This window comes from Struthio camelus, chromosome 1, assembly GCF_040807025.1.
Source record: "Struthio camelus isolate bStrCam1 chromosome 1, bStrCam1.hap1, whole genome shotgun sequence".
NCBI lineage: Eukaryota > Metazoa > Chordata > Aves > Struthioniformes > Struthionidae > Struthio > Struthio camelus.
The window spans coordinates 219,870,195-219,882,825 of record NC_090942.1 but is presented as its reverse complement, the minus strand read 5'-3'; the positions used below and the strand labels follow the sequence as shown (position 1 = coordinate 219,882,825).

General features: G+C 39.8%; 1 protein-coding gene across 2 annotated transcripts in view; it reads right to left on the bottom strand.

Annotated features, from left to right (window-relative positions):
• Positions 1–12,631, bottom strand: part of TENM4 (teneurin transmembrane protein 4) — a 394,575-nt gene that overhangs the window by 148,683 nt on the left and 233,261 nt on the right. For both annotated transcript variants that reach the window (XM_068930642.1, XM_068930643.1), the window contains 2 exons: positions 7,185–7,286; positions 2,370–2,564 (listed from right to left, as the gene is read on the bottom strand). In XM_068930642.1, the coding sequence (XP_068786743.1) occupies positions 2,370–2,564; positions 7,185–7,286 (297 nt within the window). The remainder of the gene's footprint in view (positions 1–2,369; positions 2,565–7,184; positions 7,287–12,631) is intronic.

The window sequence follows — 12,631 nt, the reverse complement described above, 5'->3', positions numbered from 1 at the left end:
TGGATTTGGGATACAATTGTATATTTTTAGGGAGTTCCGCTTGACAAATTTAGCTGCTCAGCTCCGGGAGAAGTAGAGACGGGCAGCGAGGGAGGAGGACAGAGCTCACCAAATTGACTGGACTTGGAAAAACAAAAAAAATAACAACAATACAAAAGTTTTGCATACGTCTGTGTTGCTGCTTGGTAAATGTCCCAAATGGTCTAATTGCTGGTTGGAAAATGCCCCATTTACAGTTCAAACTTTGTGCAGAACCTTTGCCAGGGAGATAAATCATGTAGCAAGCAAGGCTAGTGCAGATACTACACTTTTCCCCAATATGCTTCATGCTTCATTGGTCACACAAGTTATTAGGCTTATTCAGTACCCAAAGAGTAACTTCTCATTTTTCATTGCTTAAATTTGCTCCCTTCCCTTTAATGTGCCGCTGGCTTAGCCCATGCCTTATAAAATATGGGCCAATAAACTAAGGAAGGAGAAAAGAAAAACTTATGTAAGACTGTTGGCTGATGTTTTATAAACATTGTTGAACTACTACCGGGGTGGCGGGGGGGGGGGGGGGAGGGAAGAAAAGAAAGAAGAAACACAGGAATGAAAACCTATTATAAACATAGAGTAAGCAGGGAAGCTACAAGACCTGAGAAATAATAAAAAGTAATCAATACCAGATGGCCCTTCTTAGAAGAGAAATTAAAAAGTAAAAGCAATTTAAAAAATAGTATAAATCAACTTTTTTACTAGATTTAAAATACATATATACCCTGAAGTTTTCCCACATGGCATATTTCTGACTTATTTCCATTATGTATTGATTACTAAAAACAAATGCATACTAGGAAAAATACTAAACAGCTCATAAGAAAAGTCATGTTCTCTTTGTTCCTCTTTCTTTTTCAAGTTTCTACCTAGTGGGACTGAACTGCTACAGTGACAACATAAAATAACTGATTGGAGTCTAGCTTTTTTGCTTTAAATGCGACCAGGGAAAAGAGGTGCCTGTTAGAAGAAGCGCACATCTTACTCTGAATTATGCACATTAAACATGTCTAGCTGAAGGTAAAATCAGGGTCTCTTCATTTCTGTTTAATCAGTAAAGATATGATCTAGTAAATTAGAGGTCTAAGGAGGTGCTTTAAAGACATTATTTCAGTAGTCACCATATTTGGCTTTGCATGCTGCACAGCTTCATTGAATTGTGCTTTCTTAAGCCAAAATATTAAGCTCTCTAAAGAGACGACTTATTGATAAGAAGTTGATACTGTCTTCATCTCCAACATTTACTGGCACCGAAGCCATGGAATGTCAGAGATGTCCCCCTCCAATACATTTAATGCATCACAAGAATTGCTAGATTAGATGCCATTTGAATGTTTGAATCCAGTTCACCTTATTTTCATTGTGCATTAAATAAAGTCATTTCAGATACATCTTTATCTCACGCTCACTAAGACAACAATAAATTACTCCAAGCGATAGCAATTCTTACAAGTATATCAAGTGGATGTTTTAGGTCTACCAGGTGGTGCAGAGGCTTCATATGAGCCTTTGCAGAAGCATATTTTAAACATAATTATTTTTCAGATCCTCTGCATAGAATTTTGAGAATAATTTTCAAAAGGGCTGAACATTATTCTGTAAATCAGTTGCTTTTGAAGGTATTTTATAACTATAGGAATGATTTGTAAACTTACAAACCGTCCACTTGTTCATTTAGAAATAAGAAGCAGTCACAGACTGGGCATGATAAAGGCTTATGGTGCTGGGTGACTTCCTTCAAAGAAAGATTAAAGATAAGTGCTAAAAGTCACTGCATTCTGAGTTACAAAACTAAATTTAAATGAAGAACGCGTAGGGGCTAACGTGAAAAAAACTATGGAAGAGCCACTAAAATAACATCTGATTTTGAAGCAGAATTTAATTCAAGTCTTGAACATTTCTAAGCTTTTAAAGCTGACAAGAATCAGGGATCTCATACTCCACCACTTTTTATATGCAAGCAACTGAAATCACTTGGCATAGAACAGCAGAGAAGAAAGCACTGTAAAAGTAATTATACGTTTAGATGTGTAAATGGAAACGATGCTTTAATAAGAACATTTGAACATATGATTAGACATTCTGGTCTTTCAACTAGATTTGTCTATCTATCTGAAGTGTTTGATGGCTTTTCATCCAATTATTGAACAAATATGATAGATAATGACAAGTTATTACAACATACCATTTTTATGCTGCATCCATCTATTGTATCTCCAAGGTGCCTATTACTGTTCTGTTTAAGTGCCAGTCCTATTCAAAATTGCCTCCATCCATGTAATTATATAACAACAATCAAAGGAAAAAGCTAATTCAGTGTATCTTGCAAATACCTTCTTCACAGCTCTCCCCCTTGTATCCTGGGTTGCAGATACAGGTCCCCATGATGCACGTGCCATGGTTATTGCAGGAGACATCAATGCACTGGCTGGTCGGGACATCACATTCTGCTCCTTTCCAGCCACTATGGCACAAGCACCTCCCCTTCATGTACTGTCCGTTTCCACTGCACAGCACTGGGCAAGATGCTGGGGGAACGTAACAGAAACCACGTTAAAACACACCTGTACATGACTCTCACTTCAAAAAAGAACACAAGAGCCTAGCATGGGACTTCTGCTGTTCATATACACTCTTCAGTGGGGTACCCTGTTTTCTTTGCCAAGGCCAATTCTTTTACGTGGGTTATGCCCAGCCGTTAATTGTATCCTCCTATGAATGTTTTAAACAAACAAACAAACAGCGCTCTTGACTTAGCAATACTTCTTTGCTCTGTGTCTCTGATATTTTCTGCTACTGACTAAACTCAGACCTTTATCTTATTCTGACTTTTGGATATACTGGAGTCTCCTTTCAGCAGCACCACTGACCTTAAGTTGTTTATCGCTATACCTGACATGCTGCCAGACTTCAGACTTTCTTTGACACTTCACTGCTCTGGACCTTAGCTGTACACACATCACTCCCGTTTTGCTGCTGTAATTGTCGACTTTACAGTCTTCAGTTTCTTTGCTCAGAGAATGCAGAATGCTACGTTCAGACTATTTCCCTGATTTAGTTTATGTCTGTCATACCATCACCAGACTCTCCAGCCCCCTTTTACGGCTATCATCTCCACTGGACTCCATTCACCATCAGACACAATGCAAAACTGGCCTCTAGTCTTTCCAGTCTTTCTGTAATTAAAAGTTCCCCAAATACATCCTCCGATCTTTATGTGAATTTATAAATGACTTTGTAATTGTGCTTGTTTCCAGCAAAATCAGTTGATTCGCACGGCCAATCAGCGGCAGGATTTATTCCTTGTGATAAAGGGGAGAAGAAGAAGTCAAAAAGCTCAAGCTGTGGCATGGTGGATCCCAGGATTAAATGTTTTCTGAGCTAGCTCAGGAAAATGTCAGGTGGAGTGGACGGTATGAAGAAAAGGACACTGCGCAGGCTTCACAAGCAAGGAGAGAGCATCAGGGAGCAGACCAAAGCCTCCATTAACAAAACTTTGGTAACTGCTGCCCTATCAGCTTTCTTCAGCTTATCTCCGATGCTACCTTCTCCCTTTGCCACACTGCTATTCTCCCCATGTGCCATCTTAGACTTCTTTTGTCCCTTGTTCTGATTTTTCTAAAAGAGCTATCCATTTCTGTCCTATTTCCTCAAAAGCAATAGCCTTCCCTTGTTGACTACCCCTTTAAAATCTCCTTGCTTAAGTTCTGTTCTCTTCAAGTTCATGTCACTGAAACTCTCCACATTCAACTCAGACTTCTCTGGTTCACTGTCACACATTATCCTTAAGTGAGAGCAGCGGGGCTTCTCCTCCGCCCCTCACAAAGGCACTTTATCGAACCTTTTTATGAAGGACACTAATGTGAATGGAATACACCATTCTGCTTTTTAACTCATCTGTCTTAGGAATGAGATTGAAACAATGAACCTCTTTTGAGTCATTCCTGATTCTGAGTACAGGCAGGAGGAGGTAGTAACAGTGGTTAAAAGAAACATTCCTCCATTTCTCTTACTACCTTTTCAGTTAGTAATCACGCAATGCCTATCCCATGTTGCTTTTCATGTATTATTATAGGTAAGTCTGCTTGAGTGTTACTGAATTATAGCAACCTCAGCACAACGCAGAACATCGCCAGCTCTGACCCTTAAACCAGTTTGATATGCAATGAACTACATTTGCCTGACTAAAATAAAAGAAGTTTAGAAGATAAAGGAATTTGACAACTGTTATTATTAAAGAGCCTTCTGTTCCCTTTAAAGAAAGCACATTGCAATGGTGTTTCAAGTGCATCACTTGCAAGGAGATGTCTACTTACACAATACAAGACATAAATTGTTTAAGATACACTGTGCTGTATGCACGGTTCACAGCAAACCCACTCTGTAATTTAACTTTTCAGCTAGACTGATGGAATTTTCCACCCCCGTCTCAAATTTCAAATGCTTGGTAATGGAGCCTGTTCTTTGAAGGTGCTGGAAGAGGATAGCCTACGGCTCTTTTCAACAAGAAGGAAGAATAATTGCCTTTATCCAGTGAGAGGTTGCTAAGAAAGACTTACATGTTTTCTGGCAAGACAGCTGATCACTCAGTGCAAGATCAGATAAACTGCTGGCCATCTGCAGTAAAATTGCTACTTTATAGAGATCTCCATAGAGAACACCTTCAGCATAACCTGGAAAGTGCTACTGCAAATGTCAAGGCAATGGCAAGAACAAGACCTCTTTTGTAGCATACCATAATGAATAAAGACAAAGGAAATTTATGGATTTTTTTCACTGCTCCCTGTGCAACTCTTTTCCTTGGACAATGTTATATAATTAATGTTTGATCATTCAGATTCCACCCCAAGAAAAAATATTTAAGAGGCCTAAATTACAGAAATTCTCTAGGGTGGTTGTGGTAGCCCAAATGCCCACTTGCTCTTCTTGGAAAAGTTTAGCATCAGAGAATGAGATTGTTCATTTATTTGTTTGTTTGTTTTGGTTTATATAGAACTTTAAAAACACCTTTTCCCATGTTCAAGGAGGTTTTTAGAAGGCCCTAGAATACATCTAGTGATTTGTTCTCATCTGTATGGTTTAAAATAATTGGCTAGCAATTAACTTTTATTTTCATAACAAGAGCTCCTCATCCCTTCTTCCAATTATTACAGCCCTCCTCAAAAGGACAAGCAAAAAATACAGGCTTTGCAGCATCCATTTGGATGGTGAATTACAAAGCAGAACTGAAACACAGGAATACTTAAGATATCTCAGATGTAAAAATCCTGTAGTGGGACACGCTTATCTGAGGATTACTTCTCAGTACAGGAACCAATACATTGCTGCAGACAGATACTACAGCAGTCTTGCACACATTGCAGTTCCTGTCCCCTGAGGGGTTTGCAGGTCAAAAGCACCATCTTAGATTCCACTGAAAAGGAATAGAAAGTCAATGCTGGGGCCCTCATATCTCATGTTCATGGCAAGACGATCTATTTAACAAGCCCACTGGATGGAAATGCATACACAAATAGCATTCTGACACCCCAGGTATAAACCTGCTCTCCTAAAGGCAGACCGTGATCTGGACTCAAATGATTTGGAACCAAAATAAGAAGTGTTCAAATCAGCCAGAGTAAGCAATCTAGTGAAATGGGAGATACTCATGTGGCTCAACTTAAGTGCATGAGCAGGCTCCATATATAACCCATGAGGGGAAGTAAGCTCCTTTGAAAGTGGATTCAGAACAAACGATTAAGTATTCTGACTCAGGAGGAAGGAGCTTCTCCTCCACTGGCTCTGTAGGGAGCTTTGGGTGACCATGCCTCCCAAACTTCAGCCCCTAACGCCCCTAACTGAAGTTAGGGGGTGTGAGTAGGAATATGCTGTGGAAGGTGGAAAAATTCCTTTTGTCTCCAGATCTACAGCTCTGAAAAGGAGCTTGGAAATGCAAACCAACTGTAAGGAAATGCAAACCAAGTGTAACCTGAGTCAGCAAGAAGTCTGACATAAGGGCTCCTAGAGATGCAGACTGCCACATTCATCTTACTGGGCTGTGAACTCTGAAACACCTCAGGGTTTTAGCCTGGACCACACTGCTGCAGTGGAGAACTCCCTGTGTGCGGGGGTGTGCAGCTGTCCTTATCTCTTGGCCAGGCTACAGTGATGTGACCCAAAGCCTCACACATGCAGGCCACTGCTGAGTTGGAGGGGGGAGAGGAAATGGGGTTGGATAGAGTTTAGCTCTTTCTTTTGGGAAGAAGCCCAGCCTGCTTTTCAGACAAAGAAGCAATGGACCAGGGTGAAGGCCTGACCTGTTGCCTTAACAAAACTCCTTGTGTGGGCACTAATGTTTTACACTAACCCCTGCTTCCAAATTTATGAATCTGCATTTAGTTTGTTGAACCGTTTGTGCCAAAAAAGACCCTGAAAAGGCTGGAGCACTGCATTCGGGCATTTGCCATATGCAAAGTTTTGATTTCTCAATCTGAAACATGCTCTTGCTAGATGTACTCCAATTTGCTTTTCAAATGTTTAAATAACCTACAAATTTCAGGCCAAGCGAAACATCTTCCAAAATGCTTTATTAAAAATACATTTCATTTAAGCAGAAACATATATTGATTGTTGGGGTCAGCCTCCTTCCCGAGTCATCCCAATGTTTTCACTTTTGGCCAGAGTATCCAGTTTTTCCTGCCATTACTCCATTCCTAGTCTTATTCTAACCTGGCTCACTCCCCACAGTGAGGCTGTTAATGATCACGCATAGCTGAGGCAAACTTGCAAAGCTTGCAGCAACAAAAAGGTACTTAAAGGGTTCTACCATTAGTGTTTTAAAATAAACCAGCATTACGAGATCCCACCACACGCTGACGGAGTGGTCTGCAAAACAAGCAATAGCACAACATTTTAAAGTCACATTTGATAAAGTCAGTCCCAGACAGAAAGCTCCCGGTGGGCCATTCTGCCTGTCCACATGCTGCCAGGGCTTTGTGTTGCTAAGGTCACAGCGATCATGGCAAGTAAGAGACAAAAGTCACAGATCCAATCCATTTTCATTCTGCTGGAGCATCCTCAGTCTGGGTAAGGTGTACTTTGCAAAAGCCCCAAGCGTGAGTATAACCAAAAAGGAGGGGGAAGGGTTCATCAAGTATATAAATTCCTACCTCTGCCACAGTCCGGGCCCAGAAAGCCAAGGAAGCAATGGCAAGTCCCAGATACGCAGTCTCCATTCCCATAGCAATTACTGGGACAATTATCCACTGATTCTAGAAGAAAAAAGAGAATTCAGATACTTCTTCAGGCCAGAAAACACCTCTGAGTTTGGGAGGTCTCTGGATGGCGGGAGAGCTGAAACCTCAAAACAATTACTGCACTTGGGGCTGAAAGCATCAGTCTGATCTCCACTAAATGGAGCTCTCCCATTTACACCAATGGAAGTTCAAGCCCAGCACATCAATGTAAAGGCACTGCAAATCCTAGGACTAAAACAGCAGCTTCTCAGCACCCGTCAGGCATTGTCTTCACTCAGTACCTGAAAACTCGCTAAACGACTTTTCTCCCTGCTTATTTTTCTGACCATTTTCCTTTTTGAATTTATTAGAGAGAAGGAATGCAAGCAGTTCTCATGCAGAACATGTACCTTTGGTCCTATTTTGTAGACATGGGTAAGCGAACTTGGGGCATTTATTTGCACCGAATAGACTTGATCTAAGACAGAACTTTTCCTCTGTGAAGTTCACTGAATATAGGTCTTTGGTTCATGCTAACTGCCTGTTGTTGAGGAGCTATTTCTAAGTGCATGCTTTCTAGTTTGTCCTGCACGACTATATTAACAGCCAAAAGCACTGGGGATAACATTATATCTTGGTGGAACAGGGATGGGACTATTCCACGCTTTATTCTGTTTCTAGTTATCATCTTAAATTTCCTGACTTTGGCAAAAACACTGGCTATTCATCTTTTAAGGAAAGCTAACAGGCAAGCGAAATGATATCTAACATTTTCATCTTGTTTTGAGGGCAGCTCAGAATACGGAGGCTAAAACTTATCTTTCATAAAAAAAGCACATGATTCAGTAAACATTATTTTTCAAAAAGAGAATGCAAAATCACTGCATTTTCTTGACTAAACTGCAAGTGAAGGCTGAGGAGATGTGAGGGGCTTGGAAAGATGATGGAATACTGTGATTCGTTCCAGACCACTATTTCACATTTTCTTGGCATGAAATGCTTATCAGATTAAAATTCAATTTAGTTTTACAGGAGGGACACAAGTAGTACATCTCTCCTTGAGAGGGATGGAAATCTTGGCCATGTGAATAAGGACTGCACTTTCACAGACTTTCTTCATGAGCCTTTGTAGTAACAAAGATATTAATAAACTTCCTATTGGTGTAAATGAACAAAATCTGCTGCAAGAGAAATGTGTGGATTAGTTTCAAAACATGAATGAAAGGAAGCATATTTCTGAATAGGTGTTCTCTGAGTGACAGAGGTATCTGAAGGCCATTTTAAAGGACGTGGTATAATTTAATTATTCAAGAAGGGCAACAGCAGTTTTATATAATAAAAGCAGTTCCACGCATTTATGTTTTAAGTCTTCACATAAGACTTGTCACAATCAGACAGCTCTATGCAGAAGGTGAGGTACAAGGAAGTGCCGTCAGTTTTCTAACACTTAAGTTCTCATGTTAAGCAGATCGTCCCTTTACGGTGTATGGAAATACAATCACAGCATGTAGTCAACACTTTGGGCTTGATTTGCCATCATTATTCTGATCAAATAGCAGCCACACTTCCTAGAATAATGAAACAGCAACTCAGGCCTTGAGCATTTTTACTGATTTTCAGGTATAGTAACTCTCACTTAATAGCAGGTATACACAGGAATCTACCCTCCTGTAAATGAAAAGTTAACCTTAGCCTGTATATACAAGAGACTCAGAAATTTGTTCAGGATGTTTTTATTTCACTAAAAGAAAATAATCTTTCTTTATGTTTTTTCTTTAAGCATTTTGCCTTGTTTTCCAGAAATATACGCAGAAATACCTAGAAAAAAAATGTTATTTACTGATGCACATATACATACTCAGACATATAAGTCACATATAGAACGTGAACACTGTGAAAGAAAATAATGAGACAGGCAAACATTTAACAGCTCATTTTGCTGAAAGGATCAGTCTCTCCTCTATTGCTTCTATCCTCCGTACAAGCCTATGCTTCTTCTCCTTGTGCTGGCTCTGGCACTTGTCAGACCCTTCAATGAGTTGGTTAAGCTTATAAAGATGGCAAAAATTTAATGCAGCAGAGAAAAAAAAGTGAATCATTTTCTGCTGGCTGAAAACTGGGAGCAGAGGGAGCAGGGCCATGTTATTCAGTAATTGTGCAATACTTAGACATCTCATGAAATCCCACCCTCACGCTATCGTTCTCGGTCAGAGTCTGTGAGCTGTAGCATCACTGATTACATATGCATGACCTTTGAAGTCCATGGAAATACATATGTCAGTGCTTTAATGCAGGACAGACTCTCAGTGTCATGACAACACCTATGGTATAATGAAAAGGCCAATTTTTTTCAAGCCATTGCTTTAAAGGACCAAATAGAGTCCTTGAAGAGGTGCACAATATCCTTACAACTTTCCTAGTATATTTATGTAAAATAACAAATGGTATTTACCTAAAATAATTTAAAAAACAAGCAACATCTGAAGAATAATGTTGCATCAAATATGGCGGCTATTCCAAAGTGTAATAATTCACCACATCAGCTGAAGGGCAATCTCTGTTACCTGAAATAATATTTTGCATTTATAGTGTGGCTCAGCTGACGTACTCAGTTGCCACCTTTAGGACTAGTTGGCAAGATTCAGCACCCTAATTAGATGTCTACCACAGGGTAAACTGAATGGCTGTCGTTCACTATCCCGACTAGGTATAATGAGATCTAGAAGCTCAGAGAGACCACAGAAATGAAGCATGCCTATGTTTAGGCACCTAAACTTTTCTGAACCTTAGGGTGAATCCACCTGAGGAATCTCACCCCACTGGTGTCACTTCTCCTTCCCTGATTAGTTCAGATGTAGATAACGCCATCACAGGCAGCACTACAGAAAGACTATATTTAGTCAGGTGGATCCCACCCACTGCGATAGACACTACTGTGTGACAAAAAAATATCATATAGATTTAGTTGTTCTCCTATAGATCTATTGTTTTACATCGCAAAATGCAACAATAGATACACATATTACATTTCATATGTTAGACACTGTCTCCTCAGTCTTGACTTCCCCAAATATTCTTTGCAAGTGTGCCCTAAATGCATTATACCCTATTATGGACATGCAACTCAAGAGGAATAAAAGGATAGTTGAATAAAACCCATTGTACCTTCTCCACTGAAGCACCTCAATAGCTTTTAATTGTGTCTTGACGGCCCTGTACTATTGAAAATAGAGTGGGCCCTTAAAATCCCTTCATCCTACTTAATTGCTTTCTTTGGTGCTATTTTTTTTTTTTCTATTATAGCTGAAAGTAACATTTTTAACATGCTCTAATTTTACGCTTACACACTTTGCCCTGGAATAACCTTACTGATAGAAACACGAAGTGAAGACGGAAAGAGCCTCTTCCCCCCAGTGGCTGGTGCCACTTACCATTTTTTAGCAGTCAAGAACAGAGACTTCTCTGGTGTGACTCAGGGCAATTAAGGTCTCTGCACACTCCCAAAAGCTCTTCACTAGTGAGAAAACTCTGAGAAGCAATGAAGATTCATGGAGCATATCATTGTCCCAAAGCTGCTACAACACAGCTGAAAAAGTATTTCTGCATAGCAGACACTAAGTGAACATACATACTAGTTTCTCACTAACTTCAGAGCTAATAAGAACAAACAAGGCTTGAAACTAGGCTTGTGAGCAAGCAGTCTAAGAGTTGTCTATGCCGTTCTTAGCACGGTCCTATTTCTATTCCTAGGAGTGATCACAAACTGGACCTTCTTTTTACTTTGAACGTTGCAGGCATCAGCAAACTATTACTCGCTTAAGACTTCTGACAAAAACCTCTAACTTCATCACAGGACTGAATATACTTTCAGCGGTTACAGATGGCACCAGTTGGAGAGCTGACCTGAATTTCGTGCTTTCTGGAACGTACAGATACACACACAAAGGCACATATACTGCTCTAATATCCAACTTTCAAATTAAATAGGCAGTGATAGGTGACTAGTACAAGGAATTAGGGAGTAGAGGTGGGGGAACCTTAAAAAGTAGGATGAAGCCAATGAACAAATCGCACATCTCTCACAGAAGCAAGGACTTGGCCAAAATATTATTTTATTGGGCTAGATGATAGAGGAGATTAAACTCTTAAGCTCCAGGAAGCCCTTAAGTTACTGGCACAAAATGAATACCTAAAAAAAGCTTTGTCCTTTAAGTATGTCCATAGTCAACATTGCTATGTGGGTGACAAACTGTCATTCAATAACTAAAAACAGGTCACTGTAGTTACGGCTAAGTTCTAGTTTCCATTCTAAAACTTATTCTGTGAGTTCCTATGTGTAATTATAATGACACTTTCCAATATATACACAATTGCATATGGTAATTTATGAATAATGCCATGGGAACTGCTCTACAGAATCCTGACAATGTTTTTTTTTTTTTTTTAACTGTTAAAGTTCACTGTGAGACCACAGACAATTCAGTTTTAGAAGAAGATATATGCTCTCTGTTTTCAGTCTGACTCCCACAGTTTTCTCTTGGGTTCCAAATCTCTGAAGTGATCTGATTGACACCAGCTGGTAAGGGCAAAGATTATTAGTTGGAGGGTCGGCCAATGAATGATGCATGATGCTATCATATGGTTTTGCTATAGCAGCCAAAGGGAACATTAAAAACGTTGCTTCCTTGCCACCTTCCAATGACAAACGGCAGTGGGAGCAAACTTCCTGAAAGCAAACAACTCACATGAGGGACAGACTAGCAAAAATTACCATGGTGTGGATGGTGTGGCTTCAAATGGAGATTGCAGGAGCTTGCATATGGAAGCAATTGTCCTGCCAGCTTTAAAATCTAATTAGCAACTGAAAAAACAAGTCATTTCCTGAATAAACATTGTAAACATGCAGATCTCCTTTGACAGAAGGAGCAAATGACATAAGGAGATGCACTGCCTGCAGATCCACCCTGTCCCATTTTGGAGGACAATACAAAAATGTCTTGTCTGAAGCAGCAGGTACTCCCTAACCGAGTCCAATCCACTTCACTTAGGAAAAGGAGAAGGATGTACAAAAGTACTTTCCAATTAATAGAAACAAGACATGGAAAACATCCAGTAAGTTGAAAAGTCAGGACTTTTGCAAGAGCAGGAAAAAAAAAAAAGGTGCTTCCTACACAAGAGCTTTAATTATCACACCAGAAAAGAAACCAGATTGTGTGCTGGAGTAAACTTGCTTTACTTCCTGCGCCACATTGACTTACACCTGATGAAGATACTGCAGGATTTTTACCATTTCTCTCAGGGGACTTTCTTCAGTATGAACAATCTCACAGCTGGTAGATTTTGTGGGAAACTTGGCAGAAATAATCTTTAATCCCACTGCT